This window comes from Protopterus annectens, chromosome 5.part0 (genome assembly GCF_019279795.1).
Source record: "Protopterus annectens isolate FY-2018-M chromosome 5.part0, PAN1.0, whole genome shotgun sequence".
Classification (NCBI taxonomy): domain Eukaryota; kingdom Metazoa; phylum Chordata; order Ceratodontiformes; family Protopteridae; genus Protopterus; species Protopterus annectens.
The window spans coordinates 173,077,714-173,096,149 of NC_056735.1; the positions used below are offsets into that span (position 1 = coordinate 173,077,714).

General features: G+C 44.7%; 1 protein-coding gene across 1 annotated transcript in view; it reads right to left on the reverse strand.

Moving 5' to 3' along the window:
* Window positions 1-993: 993 nt before the first annotated feature.
* LOC122802138 (centrosomal protein of 295 kDa-like) overlaps window positions 994-18,436 on the reverse strand; it is a 700,586-nt gene continuing 683,143 nt past the window's right edge. The window contains exon 5 of the mRNA XM_044071819.1: window positions 994-1,052. Coding sequence (XP_043927754.1) covers window positions 994-1,052 — 59 coding nt within the window. The remainder of the gene's footprint in view (window positions 1,053-18,436) is intronic.

An 18,436-nucleotide genomic window follows, 5' to 3' on the forward strand; every position in this document is an offset into this window, starting at 1 on the left:
AATTGAGAAATAACAAAATCAAGAAAATTGATAGAGACTTGAAAGCTTATAAGGATGAGACTACATATACTAAACCTCCATCAGCAGAAGTCTGGCAGTTTCCCCAATAGACATGTACAGTCTGCAAAACCTAATAATGGTGAATTATCTACAAACTTGAACGCTACCCAAGCTGGCCATCCTTTGGGCACACTGACTGAATGTCCAAACGTTCCATCTGATTTAGACCACAATCCACCAGATAATTCCTGTAATAACAATAATAATAACAAAAAATCTGGGCACTATAATTTAAGGTCTAATGACACTAATTTTTTAGGTGCAAAGCCAAAGCAGCAGACCGTTTTTTTTCAATCAGAGGAACAAGCAGAAATACAGACTGCCGTGACCCATCATGTTATTGTGAATAACTCGGTGAGAGACTGTTTTGAAACTGACACTGTTATTGTATCTGGACTATTTGATGTACAATGGCAGCTTTGTCCAATAAGTGAGACAAATACACATGATATGATTGATGTTGGCAATGAAAGTACTGTCAACATTCCTGTTATACTTACGAACAAACAGGGGGACTTCAATGTATATAATTATTCCACTGTGAACATTCCACCTGAATTAGTTGAGATATTGTCAAAAGGTTATACCTATGTACCAGCACAGAAACTCGACCTGGTTAAAACAATTATTGACTTAAAATTATACGTCAGGAAGCTTAATTTGAACCTGATGTTTGGGGGTTCTTACCTCCTTGATGACAACAATTTCAGGATTCCTAGCACTTATAACCCCCCCACTCCATCCACTTTTACAAATTTTTGAATTGGTTTGTGAATTGGATATACGCCAAAAAAAAAAAAATATCACACCATTTAACATCGAGTGTTCATTCTAACAAAAAGAAATGGAATGTCTTGACTTGATCAAACTTCAGGACATCAGATTTTGTAAACCGGACAAGGGAGGGGGTCTTGTGGTGTTTGACGAGGCCGACTACCAAGATAGGATGTATAGCCTGTTAGATAGTTCTTCATATTCTATCAGTTCTCGTTCTGAAGTTAATAAAGCGTACACTATTATTAAAAATCATATAGAAGAAATGTTCATTGAGGGAAGATTAACACAGCATTTTTACAACTATTTGTCAACTGCATATCCTAGATTCCCGTGTTTGTTTGGAATCCCTAAAATCCATAAGGATGTACATAACCCACCCATGAGACCACTTGTTGACGGCCGTGGTTCTCCCACCTATCCATGTGCCAAAATTGTCGACAATATATTACAGAAATATTTGGTCAATTTTTCACAGATCTGCAAGGATTCTTGGTCATTCTTAGGAAAAATCAACAACATAGTTTTTAATGCCAGTTACAACTTTCTCACCATTGATGTTAAAGATTTGTACACTTGCATTCCCCAAGATACAGCTGTAGATTGGGTGGAGCAAGTGCTCAGAGCTAATGGTAGTAGTGGGAATGAGTTGGTTATGGTTCACGAACTGTTGGACTTAGTTCTGAGTAACAATTTTTTCACATTTGGCAACAATTTCTATTTGCAGAAAACCGGAGTAGCCATGGGCTCTCCGTGTGGAGCAAGTGTTGCCAACTTAGTCATGGCACAATGGGAACATGACTATGTGTCCAACAATTGCCCATTCAAAGATCAAGTGATTTTTTTATACTCATTATTTGGATGATATTTTCATCCTATTTGATGGTGACCAACCTATGAATGAAGCGTTAGTCAATTATTTTAATTCAACTACACAGTTTTTGAAATTCACTGCTAGTTTTCATACTGAGTCCATTCCCTACTTAGACATTTTACTTTCCAAAGACATTTCTTCCCATAAATACACAGCTAACATATATAGGAAAGTTACTTATTCCAACTCATTTTTGCATTATTCAAGCTGCCACCCTTTTCATCAAAAGCGTGCGATCGTCAAAGGTCAGTTAGTGAGGGCAGCTCGTATTATCATATTGGACAGTGATTTTGTTAATGAATGTAGGCACTTAAGAAACATGTTTTCACATCGAGGGTACCCAGATGAAATGCTCAACGCTATCATAGATGAAGTGTCTTCTAAGCGTCAGTGTCATTTTTATAAACCGATCCTGAATAGAGCGTTAGCTTCCCTTATTGGCACTGAAGCTTCAAATATAGAACCAGCTAATGATACTATAAACAAGCACCCACATGAAAGCCTAGGTGTCACATTTATAACAACATATAGTCTCAACAGTAGTGAATGTTTCCAGATATTATGTAAAAACTGGGACTTATTTAAAAATGACATCACTGTTTACCATAAACTTGGTAACCATCCACTAGTGGTTTATAGAAAGGCTAAAAACCTTAAAGCTCTTCTTGAATGACACAACATCAAAAAATCAATGACAGCCGGCATGTTTAAATGCCAGGAGTGTAATTTTTGTCAATACATCATTGAATCTAACAGATTCAAAGTTCATGATTACGAATACAAGCTGAATAAAAGGGCTAATTGCAATTCAAGAATTGTGATTTATTTAGCTAAGTGCCAATTTTTGTGCAGCTTTCAACGTGGGTAAAACAGAACGACGCTTACGTGATCGCATTTATGAACATACTTATGCAATTAGGAAGCAGAAATTGGATAATGCACTAGCCAAACATATTTCAGTCCACTCTGTCCATACGTTTAAATTTTTGATCATTGACCAATTAGTACAAGACTTTAGAGGAGTCCCTCTACCCCTTAAATTAGAAGAGCGAGAGTTGTTTGGGCAAATCAGACTTAATGCATATAATGCCCCAGGCCTGAATGAGAATTGTTCTTTAAGTAGTGTACTTAAGCTTAGGAGCCTCAATAGGTAGGCTGTGTGAGGTTATCTTGCACACAAGTTTTACTTAGTTATTTTAATCGATTAGAGCAGGTCAGTTCAGTTTTCTTCATGGGTATTACCTGTCCAGGTTTTAGATTCCTATTTGGGTGTATTATTTGTCATTTAATTATGTCTTTACATTAGATGTGTTTATAGTATTCTAGCTTAGATTGTAAGCACTGTATTTAGTATTTTACTTTTACGTACATGCACTAGTGTAGGTTTTATCCATTTGTTTTCACTTCCTTGTTTTGCTTATATAGTAGTTGGTTAGATGCTTTGTATGAATATTTGTATTAATTTTTTTATTAAGTTGAATTCTAGCTTTTGTTTCAAAAGTTTTTTACAAGTTTAGTTGTGCTCGTTTATTCAGGATGCGCCTGACAAGTGCGCTTTCACTTTAAGTAGTTAATTGATTGTGAGAGTATTAGTCTAGAGTATATTTAAACTGTGACTTCCTGTTTTATTTGATCTGAAGAAGTTTGTTCATTGAAATAAACGAAAAGCGCTTAATCATTTAGTTTTGTGCTGCAGCGTGGTTTCTCCTCCGTTTTTTGTTTTTATAGTGGAGTGTGTTTCTCTCATATGTTTGGTCTGTTCCTCTTAAAATATGGATGGTGTGGTGGTAGTGCTGTTGCCTCATTAAGAGGTTTTCTGGTTTGATTCTTGGCTGAAGTGTCTTCTGTGTGGCATCAGAATGTCCTCCCTGTCTTTGTGTGGGTTTCCTCTGGGTGCTCTGGTTTCCTCCCACAACACAAAGATATGCGTCTATAGCATTTCTCACCAGGCCTCTGCTGAAAATGAGCTTTGTTCGTTCCAAGTCAGACTCACAGTAAACAAATGTTAAAAGCTATAAACCATGGAGGAGCTAGAAGTTGAGACCAAAGGCAGGGAAACCATACCTGACAAGGCCAAAATGGGGCAATAAGGATCATTTTGCTCCCCTCCCTGAAGGTGAGCTGCTACAACTGCTATGACCTTGGTGAAAACCCTGGGGGCTATGGTGAGACCAAAGGGCAGGGCTCAAAAAGTACAGTTATGTACACTTACCACAAATGTAGATGTTTGAGTGTATTCACTGTTGCAGTCATCACATTTGGGTTATCTGCTTGCAGGTACCCCTCAGTCGGCCTGATTATCAAAGTCTTGGGTCCTGTGTCGGTTGCTGTCTCATCTTCCATGACATCGGGTAGTCAGGGGTATAAAGCATGCAGCCGACGCCATTACATCAGTTTTTCTTGCCCCAGATGTCAGGTTCCCCCATAATGGGAAGCAATTATATACAAGCTTACACCTCCAACAAAAAGCGAATACATCAGAAAGCTTTAAGCATAGTAAACAAGAATAGAGGTATAGTCAATAGAAGTCAGGGGCTGGAGGGAGGGTAACCAGGACTGCAACAGTGAATACACTCAAACATCTATATTTATGGTAAGTGTACACAACTGTACTATGTTCTTCGTGTTTCACTGTTGCAGTCATCACATTTGGGTAGATTCCCAAAGCTAAGATGGGTGGAGGCAATTAGATACCATTAGGACCAGCTATAAGGCCCTGCAAGACTGCAGTGGCAAAGCCAGTTCTGGATTTAGAAAAAATTGGCAAGTGGCAATGCTTGGAGAAGGTATGTACAGAACTCCAGGTAGCAGCTTTAAGGATGCCTTTGGTAGCGACACCTCTGAGAAAGGCTGTAGAGGTAGATGCAGCCCTGGTGGAATGAGGTCTTATCCCCTATGGGGTAGGTTTTCCATGGTGCTTACAGCAAAAATGAATGCAATGGCCTATCCACTTAGAAATGGTTTGCTTTGAAATGGCCTTCCCCTCTGCCCCTGCAGCAAATGCAAACAGCAGCTGTTCAGATTTCCTGAGAGGCTTAGTCCTGTCCAAGTAAAATCTAAGTTGTCTGTGCACGTCCAAGGAGTGCAGTATTCACTCCCCTTTGTTCTGTGGATTAGAAAAGAAGGTTGGCAAATAAATGGATTGATTAAGGGCCACACTGGATATCACCTTGGGCATAAAGGAAGGATTGGGCCTGAGGGATACCCTGTCTGCATGAAAGATGATGAAAGGCTCCAATGCCATGAGGACATGTAATTCAGACACCCTTCTTGTTGAAGTGATGGCTAGAAGGAAGGCTGTTTTCCAAGAAAAGAATTTCAACTCTGCATTTGCAGCTGGCTCAAAGGGAGGTAGGGTGAGGTTTTCCAATATAAAGTTAAGGTCCCAGGCTAGAGTAGGACCTCTCCTTGGTGGTCTGAGGTTTTTGGCCCCTCTGAGGAATTGCTTCAGCAGTGGATGAGAGAAGAGGGGTGGCTCAGTACTATAATGTGCTAAAATGGCCGAGGCATGAATTTTGATGGAAGAAAAGGAAAGGCCTTTGTGAAGCACTTCAGTTAAGTATTGAAGAATATTCGGTAAACTGGGCACTGTTGTGCCCATCCCCTGAATTTGGCTCCAGGAACAGCATCTTTTCCATTTTTCAACATAGGATTTTCTAGTACTAGGCTTCCTTGCCTCCAGAATGACATCCATAACTTGCTTACTGATGGATGGTAACGGGGAGATCAGGTAATTAGCCAGGCTGCAAGGTTCAGGGTTTGAAGCTGTGGGTGCAGAATCTGGCCCTCCTGCTGGGACAGAAGGGCAGGGGTCTGAGGCAGGTGCCATGGTTCCAGCAGTGACACACTGCGCAAGGCGGGGTACCTGTTTTGGCATGGCCAGTCTGGTACAATCAGTATTGTCCTTGGTTTGTCCTGTTTGATCTTTAGTAGCACTTTGGCGAGGAGAGGCAGAGGTGGAAAGGCATAAACTGATAGTTTTTCAACATGAAGGACAGGGCATCCACTTTCCAAGCTTGTCAGTGAAGAGTCCTTGTGCAGAATTTATCCAATTGGTAGGTCTGAGGGGAGGCAAACAGGTCTATCTCCGGGCACCCCCATTTGTTTCTCAACATGTTGAATATCTTTGGTTCCAGTTTCCACTCGTGTGGGTCCATGAGATTTTTGCTTAGGTCATCTGCCAGTGTATTTAGCTTGCCTGGCAGGAATTGAGCTTGTAGGTGCACTTGGTAGCTCAAGGATGTGTTCCACAGAGCCATGGCTAGTCTGCAGAGAGGGTATGAGTGGGCCCCCCCCCCACTTGTTTATGTACCACATAACCGTGGTGTTGTCTGTCTTTACCAATAATTGTCATGGGAGAATGTGGTCCTTGAGGGCTGTCAGAGCATTCTGTACAGCTAACATTTCTTTTTGATTGATATGCAGGTGCATTTGACTCTGGTTCCATTTGCCCTGAATGCACTGCCCTGTCAAGTGAGCCCCCCATGCATAGTCTGATGCGTCTGTTGTTAGGGTTTGGGCGGCAGGGGGTAGAGTGAATGGCAGTCCCTTGTTGTGGTGGCAGGCCTCTGCCCACCAAAGGAACTCATCGTTAGACAAGGTATGACAGGAATCATTGACTCTAGGTCCTGAGAATGTTGACACCATAGGCTTTTTAGATACCACTGTAGTTTCCTCATATGCAGTCTTGCATATGGAATTAGTAGAATGCAAGAGGCCATGAACTCTTGGGCTTGCAGTATTTTCCTTGCAGATAGCTGGGTCATTGTGGGCGTGAGGTAGGTCATCTGGGAAGTTGTAGTGAAGCTTGCTCCCAGGAATACAATTTGTTGGCAGGGTACTAGATGTGATTTCTTTTCATTTATGGTGCACCCCAGAGAAGTTGGTAATTTCTTTACAAATGCCAAATTATTTAATAGTATGTCCTGGCTTTCTGCCTGAATTAGACAATCATCCAGATATGGGTATATTTCAATATTTCTTTGCCTGCAGAATGCAATGACTGGAGCTAGGCACTTTGTGAATACCCTGGGTCCCTGGGTACAGTAGATAAGCCAAAGGGCAGTGCAGAGAAAGTACAGTTTTGTACCTACCATAAATGTAGATGTCCGATAGGAATGCATCTGCAGTCCTTATAAATGGGTTGTCCTGTCGTCAGGCAGCCCTTCGGTCGGCCGGATTCCAAAGTCTGGGTCTGGCTTCAGCTGGTGTCGCACTTCACCCGACGTCATAGCTGCAGTTTTTCGGGTATAAAGGCATCAGCCGACGCCATTTTCCTCAGTGTTTCTTGCCCCAGATGCCAGGTGCCCTCTTGGATGGCTAAATTTGGATAAATGCCAAAGTTTCCAAATAGTAGAGAGCAAACACACAAAATAAGCATGTATGTACATATATACAAACAAATACACCATAATAGATCCCCCCCAAGCTAGCTGAAGGATGGCAAATACCCTAGGAGTACCTCAGAGGGGAAGGTGGGTGGGTAATCCTGACTGCAGATGCATTCCTATCGGACATCTACATTTATGGTAGGTACAAAACTGTACTATGTCCTTCAAGGATGCATCTGCAGTCCTTACAAATGGGTAGAATACCATAGCTAAACTAGGGGTGGAGGAAAAGAGTAGAGATTATGGTGTAGTTAGGATCCCTTGCAAAACAGCAGTGGCAAAACCTGCTCGGGATCTAGAGTATAAAGGTAAATTGTAATGCTTGGCAAATGTATGCACGGAGGTCCAAGTAGCAGCCTCTATAATGTCCTTGGTAGCCACTCCTCGTAAGAAAGCTGTGGTAGTGGCTGTAGCCCTTGTGGAGTGAGGCCTGATGTTCTCTGGAGTTTTCTTTCCATGGTAGGAGTAACAAAATCTAATGCAATTTCCTATCCATTTGGAGATTGTCTGTTTTGAAATTGGTTTTCCTTCCTTTCCTGTTGCATATGCTACCAGAAGCTGGTCAGTTTTTCTATTGGATTTGGTCCTGTCCAGGTAGTAGCGTAATTGTCTATGTACATCCAAGGTATGCAAAAGTCTTTCTCCCCTGTTCTGTGGGTTGGGGAAGAATGTAGGTAGGTGGATAGCCTGGTTTAAAGAGACTCTGGATACCACCTTAGGCATAAATGTAGGATTTGTTCTCATGGACACTATCTTGATGGAAGATCAGAAAGGGTTGCACTGCCATTAATGCCTGTAGTTCAGAGACCCTTCTTGCTGAAGTTATTGCCAGCAGGAAAGCAGTCTTCCAGGATAAGTATTGTAATTCTGCTGTTGCTGCTGGTTCGAAAGGGGGAAGTGTCAATTTTTCTAGCACAAAGTTCAAATCCCATGCTGGCAATGGAGGTTTCCTGGGAGGTTTTACATTTTTAATTCCTCTCAGAAACTGTCTGAGCAGAGGATGAGAGAAGACAGGAGGATCCAAGCTGTATTCTGCTGAAATAGCTGATGCATGTATCTTGATGGAGGAATAGGACAGGCCTGTATGGAAGAGCTCTGCCAAGTACTCCAGGATGTTGGCTATGTTCACCAGTGTCACATCTTTCCCTTTGCAGTACTCCAAATGAGATATCTTTTCCATTTTCCTGCATAATTCTTTCTAGTTGAAGGTCTCTCAGCCACCAGGATTATGTCTTTAACCCTTTGGGATAAATTTGGGTTAATTGCTGTTATGTAATGTTCCAGGCAGTTAGCTGCAGAGTTTTCAGGTTTGGATGCAGGATGTTGTAGTTGTTCTGTGTTAACAGTAATGGGATCAGGGGTAGAGCCCATATTTGTTCCCGAGACATGCTCCTCAGCAATGGGTACCAATGTTGTCTTGGCCAGTCTGGAGCTATCAGAATGATCCTCGGACGTTCCTCTTTGATCTTCAGAAGCACCTTGTGCATCAAAGGAAGTGGTGGGAATGTGTATGCTGTCAGGTTTTTCCAACTGAAAGATAGGGAGTCCACCTTCCAAGCAAGTGGGTGGTACGTCCTTGTGCAGAATTTCTTTAGCTGGTGATTGAGTGGGGATGCAAACAAGTCTATTTGTGGTAATCCCCATTCTCTTGTGATGGCTTTGAAGATGTCCGGATGCAGCATCCATTCGTGGGCATCTGTGGTAGTTCTGCTTAATATGTCTGCTAGAATGTTTTCCTTCCCGGTACAAAAATTGCTTGTAACTGAATGTTGTAGCTCAGAGCCACATCCCATAGGTCCAGTGCCAGCCGGCATAGAGGATATGAATGTGTGCCTCCCTGTTTGTTGATGTACCACATAACTGTGGTGTTGTCTGTCCTTATCATCAACTGACCTTCTTGGAGAAAAGGTCTGAATGACTGGATTGCCAATTTTACTGCCAGCATTTCCTTTAGATTTATGTGCAGGTGCAGCTGGTCTTGAGTCCATAGGCCTTGTATGCACTTGCCCAGCATGTGTGCCCACCAACCGAGGTCTGAGGCATCTGTCGTGATGGTTTGGCTTGGTTGACTGTTGCAGAAGGGCAATCCTGTGTTTGATTGACAGGCCTGAGCCCACCATAGGAACTCTTGCTTCAGGCATGGGATTATTGGAATTTTGGTTTCTAGGCTGTGCTTGTGTTGGGACCACAAATTCTTTAGGTACCACTGTAGCTTTCTCATATGCAGTCTGGCATGAGGGACCAGAATTATGCAGGATGCCATGAAGCCTAGGGCTTGTAGTACTTTTCTTGCAGTTAGATGGTTCTGCTTTGTTAATACCAAGAAGTAGAGAGGAAGTTGCTCTTTCTTTTCTGCAGTTAGTAATGCCATTTGTTTTGATGTGTCCAGCTCTGCACCAGAAAGGTTATTCTTTGGAATGGAATCAGCCTTGACTTTTTTATATTGACTGTATATCCCAGGGCTTGCAGCAGGTAAATGACTCTTTGTAAGTCTTCTGTTAGCTTGCTTTTGTTGTCTGCTTGTATCAGGCAGTTGTCCAGGTAGGGATAAATTTGGATCCCCTGAAGTCTGCAATGAGCAATTACTGATGCCAGGCATTTCGTGAACACTCTGGGCGCAGTGGATAAGCCAAAGGGCAATGCTGAGAATTGATAATGCTCTGATCCTGCAAGAAATCTGAGGTATCTTCTGCAAATTGGTCGTACGGGGACGTGCAGGTATGCCTCCTTGATATCTAGAGTTACCAGCCAAGACTCCTTGCCCAGCATGGGAAGAAGCTGCTGTAGGGTCAGCATTTTGAATTTTGGAACAATGAGGAATGTGTTTAAAGCGGACAGGTCTAGAATAGGCCTCCATTTGTTTTCTTTTCTTGGTACCAGGAAGAGTCTGGAGTAAAATCCCTTTCCTTGCTCCATAGGTGGTACCTTGTCCACAGCTCTCATTCTTAATAGTTGAGATATTTGCTTTAGAGCTTCTGCTCTTTGAGTAGGTGGTAGGTTTGGCATTCCTCTCTTTCCTAGTAGAGTATGGAAATGGAACCTGTAACCTTGGTCTATAGTTTGCAAAATCCATTTTTCCCTTGTGATGCAATGCCAGTTCTTTGAAAATAAGGTTAGCTTTCCGCCTAAGGGTGCTTCTAGTTGTTCCCTGGTAGGCGGTGCCACTGCCAAGTCACTGTGATTGAGTTGTTGTAGTGGTAGTGGCTGTATCCGTGCCTCGCTGGTTGTTACCTTGCCACTGGCGTCCCCTGTAGGCACCCCTGGATTGGTTTCTGCCTCTAGAACGCTTATTCCTGCCTCTTTGTGTCTTAGAGGAGTCCGGAAAGGACCAATTCTTGGAGGGCCAGTTCCTGCTAAACCTTGGAGGTTGAACCTGTAAGAAATCTTTCACTGTTTGTACAGATTTTGCCTTCTCTTCCATCTTTTTTAGTACCTGCTGTGCAGGGGAACCAAATAAATTGACCTTGTCCATGGGTGCATCCAAAAGCTTTGATTTGACATGGTCTGGTAATGCCTGTTCTTTCAACCATGCATGTCTCCTGATAACTGTGCCTGTCATGGCTGATCTAAAGGAAGCCTCCAGTGCATCATAGCCACATTTTAAAGAATGGTTACTAACCTGCTGTATGTTATGCACCATTTCTTGAACATATTTTTTATCTAAAGATTCTTCAGAGGACAGCTTTTTAGTTAACTGGTCAAGCATAAACTCTTGAAATTGAATCATATGAAATTGGCAGTTCAAAGCCCTAGCTGACAAAGTAGCAGAGGTGTAAACTTTTTTACCCCATCTCTCTAAGGACCTGGATTCCCTTTCAGAGGGGAGGGGGTTTTTAGAAGACGTAGCTGCTACAGCTTTAGGACCCTGGGAGATAGTCTCTGGATCTGCAAAAGGAGCCTTGTATAAATGGTGATGAGTGTCCGGGACCCTGTAGAACCTATCGGGCTTAGCAGGGGCCGGAGGTAATGAATCAGGAGCAGTGCAAGCATCATTAAATGCATCATCTACAACAGAAAGAACTGGAGGTATAGCTAAAGGCCTATGTTGTGGCAAATGTAGAAAGGTTCTAAGCCTTTTTCTGGAGTCTGAGAAATCTTGGCCCTGCCACTGAAATTGTTCCCTCATAGCATGCAAGGTTTCCCAAAGGAAAATTCCTCAGGTGGAGAGGCTGAAGGGATGGACTCTTCAGCATCAGAGTCTTCATAAGGAGAATAAGGAGCCTCAGGAGGGTCTGTATGTTCTGAGTCATCAGAGGAATCATCTGTGGATACTGGCTCAGGGGCTCTGCTCTAGGCCTCTTTTCTGGAGGAGGGAGAGACCCTGTCTGGATGAGGCTGGGATCCACGAATTAAAGAAATGAGATCCTCAGCCAAAGAAAGCATATGGGAGCTGGTGCTGGGCCTGTGAGAGGGGGGTTTGGCAGGCACCGTTTTTGAAGCTTTGGCTGCTTTAGCCCTGGCAAAGGCCTTAATAGACATGGCTGCAGGAGGCCTAGCAGCTCCACGTGCAGGGGTCGAAATATCCAGGGGAATAGTGTCTGATAATTCCTGAGAAACCGCAACAGAAGGTTGGATTTCAGAAGCCGATTCTACCAGGTTAGAGGAGGCCTCAGTAGAAGGCATGGTTTCGGCTGAAGAAAGAACCGCTTGCTCGGTTTCAGCCGAAACCGAGACACTCGCGGTTTGCTTAATCGCGGTTTCGGCCGAAACCGCGGACCGCGAGTGTCGGTCCTTTCTTTGCGTTTTGGTAATTTGCGTTGTCGGAGGATCCGGCGGCATAATATAGGCAAAATCAGAGCGAAAAATCTGTTCAGCAAACTCCGACCGACGTCTAAGCGTCCGTCGGTTAAAAGAAGCACAGGCTAGACAAGCTGCTACGTCGTGGTCTGGGCCTAAACAATGTATGCAGTAGGAGTGGAAATCTTTATGAGGTATTTGTTTCCCACAAGATAAACAGTTATTCACTTTCTCTGACATCGGCTGAGGCAAGAAAGAGTCCCCAACGGGTACTTAGCTTTTAGAAGTCTTGGTAATATTCGGTAGTAGTAATCTCTGGGTCTGACCGACCGGCACTTGCGAACAGCTTCTGCTTCGGGCGCCACGCGGCAAGAAAGACTGAGGAAAATGGCGTCGGCTGATGCCTTTATACCCGAAAAACTGCAGCTATGACGTCGGGTGAAGTGCGACACCAGCCGAAGCCAGACCCAGACTTTGGAATCCGGCCGACCGAAGGGCTGCCTGACGACAGGACAACCCATTTGTAAGGACTGCAGATGCATCCTTGAAGGACATCTGATAGTGCATCTAGCCTGCTCTGAAATGTAGGTATCTTCTGCAAGATTCCCTTATTGGGATGTGCAGGTAGGCTTCCTTTTAATCCAGTGTTGCCAACCAAGCATTTGTGACTAGCATGGGAAGCAGCTAATGAAGAGTTAGCATCTTGAATTTTGGGATTACCAAAAAAGTGTTTAGGATAGACAGGTCCAGTATAGGACGCCAGGAATTGTCTTTTCTGGGTACCAGAAAAAGTCTTGAGTAGAAACCTTGCCCCCATTCTTTTTCTGGGACAGGTTGAATAGCCCTGATGCTTAGAAGAGACAGAACTTGCTTTGCAGCCTCTGCCCACTGATTTGAGGGTAGGTCTGGCCAACCGTTTGGGGTTGGTAAGGAGTGGAAGTGGAATCTGTATACTTGGGAAACTATTACTTAAAACCCATTTGTCTTGGGTAATGAGTTCCCAGTTTTTTGCATGGAGGGCGATCTTTCCCCCAAAATAACAGTCAGTTAAGCAGGGCTTAGAAGGTTTAAAGTTAAGTCAATGTGACAGTTTACCATAGGGGGTATCTTACTACTCCCTGCTTTGGAAGTGGGAGCCCCCACTGCTTAGGCCTGTGAGTACCTTGGGACTGAAGCCTGGGTGTTCTGCTGGTTCTGGGTTTAGACTGAAGGCCTGGATGAGGCAGTAAAGGACCAGTTCTTAGAAGACCAATGCCTACTAAATCTGGGAGGCTGTACTTGCAGGAAATCTTTAGCAGTTTGCACAAATTTAGCTTTTTCCTCCATCTTTTTAAATACTGCTACTGCTTTGTTGCCAAACAGGTGGTCTTGGTTTAAGGGAGCATCCAGTAATTTAACTTTAACATGATCTGGCAAAGATTGCTCCTTAAGTCAAGCATGTCTTCTAAGTACAGACCCAGTGACAGTAACCATGCAAGGTGCCTCTAATGAATCAAAACCACATTGCAAAGTATGTTTTCCAACTTGTTCAGCAGAATGCATTAAATTCTGTAATTCTTTACTTTCAGCACAGTCAGGAATCAACATCATTTTCTGTTTAAGCAATCCAATAATATGCTGCTGATACTTTATCATATTAAACTGGCAGGCCCTAATGGCCAAAGTTGCATAAGTATATACCTTCTTACCCAATCTATCCAGGGCCCTGGAATCTCTGTCAGAGGGGGTAGGGTTTTTTTGGCAGCAGTAGCCTTAATGCCTTTGGGTCCCTGTGAAATGGTCTCAAGATCCACAGTTGGATTTATAAAGAGGAACTTGTGAGAATCAAGTACCCTGTAATACCGGTCAGGTTTCCTGGGAGCTGGAGGTAAAGTTTCAGGGGCCAGGCAAGATTCCGAAAAGGCAGCATCTACAATGTACAGGAGGGATAGCTGAAGGCCTGCGTTGAGGTAGGAGTAAGAATTCCCTAAGCCTCTTTTTGGAGTCAGAGTAATCCTGGCTTTCCCAGCAGAAATGCTCCTTAACAGTATGCAAGGTTTCACCAAGATAAATCCTCTTGAGAGGAAGCAGAGGGAATGGAGTCCTCTGCATCAGAATCCTCATAGGTAGATAAGGGCAACTCCTGGTCATCAGAGAAAAACAGAAATTTCAGAATCCTGATCAGAATAATCAGAAGGAAAATCAGTCATAGGTCTCTTAGAGGGGGAACAGTGGTTTCCCCTGATTAGAGTAATAAGGTCTTCAGCCATTCTTATCATTTGTTTTTTAGGCATAGGGGCCTGACCATGCGGTATGGGCGTCGGTTTTCTAGGCATAGATAGAGTTTTAGGCCTCAAAGAAGATGGAGTCAGTTTAATATGCAAGTCAGTAGGCCTGAATACACCCTGAGAAGCCGGTGCTAGCACAGCGGCTCCAGACCCATCCAAGGTAGAGACATCCGCAGGTTCCACAGTCGAAGACGCATCTCATGGCATACCGAACTCTGAATGGGTCTCAGTAGAGGCCAGTGAATCTGAAGTAGCGGGTATCAGGGGCTGCGAAAAGTGCCTCACTGAGTACCAGCAAACTGGTGACTAGCTTAGAAGCGTCATCGGTAGCTTTGGACCTATGCAGTCTGTCTTTGTATTTATCTTTGCATTTTTTCAGAATGTCGGTAGTTGGGTGGCTTACCGAAGCCATTTCTGGATAATTGAACCGAGTAACAAAATATTTAGATGCAAAAATGAACCGACGACAAATAGTTGGAGGTTTGAATAAGGTATCAAACCGACAGCGAGGTACGTCGTAGTCTGGACCTAAGCAAAGAATGCAGTACGAATGAAAATCTTTATGAGGTATTTGCTTTCCACGAGAAATACAATTGTTAACTTTTACTGCTCTCGGTTTAGAGCAAGAAAAAGGATCCCCAACGGGGTACTTAACTTAGTTGAAAACTTCGGATCTGAAACTCGAAAATGAAAATTTCAGGAGTCAGCCGACCGGCACTTGCGAACTGCTTCTGGCACAACATGGCAAGAAAGACTGATGTAATGGCATCGGCTGCATGCTTTATACCACTGACTACCTGACGTCATGGAAGATGAGACAGCAACGGACGCAGGACCCAAGACTTTGATAATCAGGCCGACTGAGGGCTACCTGCAAGCAGACAACCCAAATGTGACGACTGCAACAGTGAAACACGAAGAGCATGTGGTAATGATTAGCCCCTAGCCGGAAGTGGAGGAACATCCAGGAGTGTCAGTGCATCTTTATATCATAGTACGCATTCTGGAGGTCTATCGAGCACATCCAGTCTTTCTCCTGCACGTAAGGCAGGATGGATTGCAATGTGACCATCTGGAACTTTTCTTTGGAAACTGACAGGTTGAGGGTGGAAAGATCCAGAATAGGTCTTAAGTCCCCTGTGTTTTTTGGCACCAAAAAGAACCTGGAATAGATGCCCGATCAGGGCTGATCTTGGGGGACGGTTGGATGATTCTTTCTTTAGCAGCTTGTCTATTTCGAGCACTGCTACCGCCCTTTGTGCAGGTGGTACATCTGGGAAGTGTTTTGGAAAAAGGGGACATACTAAAAAGGGGATGGAATAGCCTCTGGATATGATCTGAAGCACTCAACGGTCTGTTGTCACAGACTCCCATGCCGCTAGGTGCAACGACAGACATCCCCCTACTACCTACAGAGCACAGCAGTCGGGCAAACCCTTCAGAGCTGCTGCGCAGGTCTATTCGAGAAAAGTTCCCGAGACCCCAAATTCCTCTGCCCCACACTGCCTCTGGGCTGGTGTCTATCAAAACCCCCTCTTCCTCTGGGGAAGATGAGTCCTGAGTGCCCCGGGAATACTGACACTTCCAGAATCACATCTTCTTTTGCCTTCACTGATTCCTGGAGAAGGATCTTTGAGAGTTAGAGAAGCGGATCCCGACAGCAGACAGTGTCTTCCCGTCCTTTTCACTCTGGACCAACGTCTCACAAACTGTCTTCCTGAACAAGGAAGAGTCATCATAAGGGGCATTCACAAATGACGTCTTAAAAGGTTCCGTGAACTGTCACAGCCTGAGCCAAGTGTGTCTCATGGCAATCCTTGCCGCTCCTTCGGTGGCATGTGAAAGGAGATGCATGGATGTGTTAGATACCGCTTTTAGAGTGGCCATCCCCGCCGAGAATGTGCGCTTATCCTCCCGCGACATGGACTCCAGGGGTGACTTAGCTAGTTCCTGGTGACAAGGTTGCACTGCAGTCGGGTAACGTGTGCCAAATAATTAAGCGCCCTTATGGAAAAGGTGGCTGAAGCATACACCCGCCTCCCCAGATGATCCATCGCCCTGGACTCTCAGTTGGGGGAAGAACCGAAGAACTTTCTTGTGCTAGTTCTTTCTTGGTGGTGGTTGCTACCAGCATAGCGTCTATTGGGGACCCTTTGTTCCAACTAGGCCTATCTGAGGGGGACGGAGGATCTTATCTAGACATTTTGAAATTGGCTCCATGGTATCCGGCTCCTTCCATGCCAGGGTGGTGATACGGTCCACTAAGGGATCCATGGGGGGGGACACCCAAGAAGTAGAGGGGCCCTTGCCAAAGGCCTCCAGAAACACTAACTCGTCCGAGGTAGGCTTAGGGGCAGACCCCCCCCCCGTTGGCAGAGGAGTTCCATTAGGTCTCCAAAGAAGACATCGTCGGGGGGTGATCTGGGGAAGCCTTTCCCTTCTTCCAAATCAGTGTGCTCAGTGAGGGACTCTGGAAGTGCCTCCTTCTGCACGTCCATTTGTGAGGAGCCTCTTCGGTGGGACTCTCCGGAGTGGACTCACAAACTGTCTGTGGTTCTGCAAGGGGACATCAAGCACAGGCTGTCCCTGAGTGGACAAAACGACCAAAGCTGCACCCAGAGCCAAAGGAGTTGGGGCAGAATCTGAGGAAACAGGGGCCTCGACCCATTCAAGAGGACCCTTTCCACCATATGGAATGCCGGAGACTGAACCTTCTGGGACACCAGTAAGGAAGCAGCTTTCCTTGGATCCGACGGGGGAATCAGGGCCGAGCCCGCAGCAGCCAAGATGCTGAGAGGAGGACTCTGACCCGACATGGCCAGAGCAGAAAGATCCGACGCCCAGACTATGGCTCTGAGAGCTGCTCGGGTCCAAATCAGTCGGGTCTGACACGCTCAGGGTAATGGCCGGCATCGAGGTACATGCTCCCCCCAACTCAGAGACCTCTCGGATCCAAAAACTCAGATACTGAGGTCCAGATCGGAGGAGTAGCTATGGGAGTGGAAAAGGGAAGTGAGCCCCCGCTCCAGAGGGAGTGGGGGCTGGCAAGACTTCCCATCTGGATTTGGGTGAGAATGAATCTTCGCATCATTTTGTTCACCTCTGCTTCACTGATGGAGCATGAATATGAAGCCAGTGAAGCCGACCTGGAATGTTGGTGCACAGACGCCCTAGAGGAAGGTCTAGGCTCCTCCGGCTCCGGTGAAAATCTAGGTGACTGGAGACGAGGAGTGCTAGGCCTAGTAATAGCCTGCAGTTTCTGAAGAGGACCCGATCGATCCGGGGATCTCTTCCTCTCCTTGTCACTGTCCTGTTTAGAAAGGTCACCTTCCACAGGCCTCTTGTCAGGAGAGCGAGTCCCGGCCTGGGAGGTTGATGAAGAGGGAGTAGAGAGAATCCCATCATGACTGAAGTAGTCACTGGGAAAGCCACCTCCGAAACAGAAAGTAGCCCCTTCATAATAAGTTTGGCCTTGTGGTCTTTCATGGCCCTAGGATTAAAGCCTGCACAAATCAGGCAATCAGTAGAAAGGTGAAAGGCCTGCTCAGCCATGCTAGAAAAAAGAGGAATGTAAAGTCTTTACCCGACCCAACCACGCAAGCATGCACACACATGCACACACACACACTAACGAGGAGGAGGAGAAAGGTAACTACTACACAAACTTTTTTTTTTTTTGTTATGAAACACGACGCACAACAAGGTAGGGGTGGAAAGAAGGGAAAACCTGACCTAACTCTATACTCACTTACCCAAAAATTACTTTATAGACTCTCACCACGTCTGGAGCTCTGAGACCACAATGCTAGGCTAAGCTGCAGCAAACAAGATCTGGGGGAAGGAAGGAAATGGAGTGGTGTTACGGGTGAGGGGAGGAGCTTGGAGCACGGATCAAATGCTGGTGAAGTTGCCATCTTGGATCCGATCCAGATCCGAAAAACCACAGGCTGAAGAACAAATGAAGTAAACTACTTCAGATCAATAAATTTTTATGAGGAAAAGACCAAATACAAGGCAAAAATCTGGACAGTTAAGAGGTATGCTGTAAAGTGGCACTGGGCACTAGATGAGACGGTCCTTCAGGTCTGAATTTCCTCTGCCTCTCCAGTAATTGTTATGCAGCTGTTTTTTGTGTTGAAAGTGGGTAAGAATTGAAGACTTGACTGGAAGTTTACTGTATTAACTTTTTTTTTTTTTTTAACTTTTACTATCCTATTCTTTTTCTTTTATGGATGACTCTCTCTCTGTTGACTATTGGGCTATTTAAAATTTAATTCCTTTCATGTCGACTTAGTTTGATTCTGGACATCACTTCTTTCAAGCTTTGTTGCTAC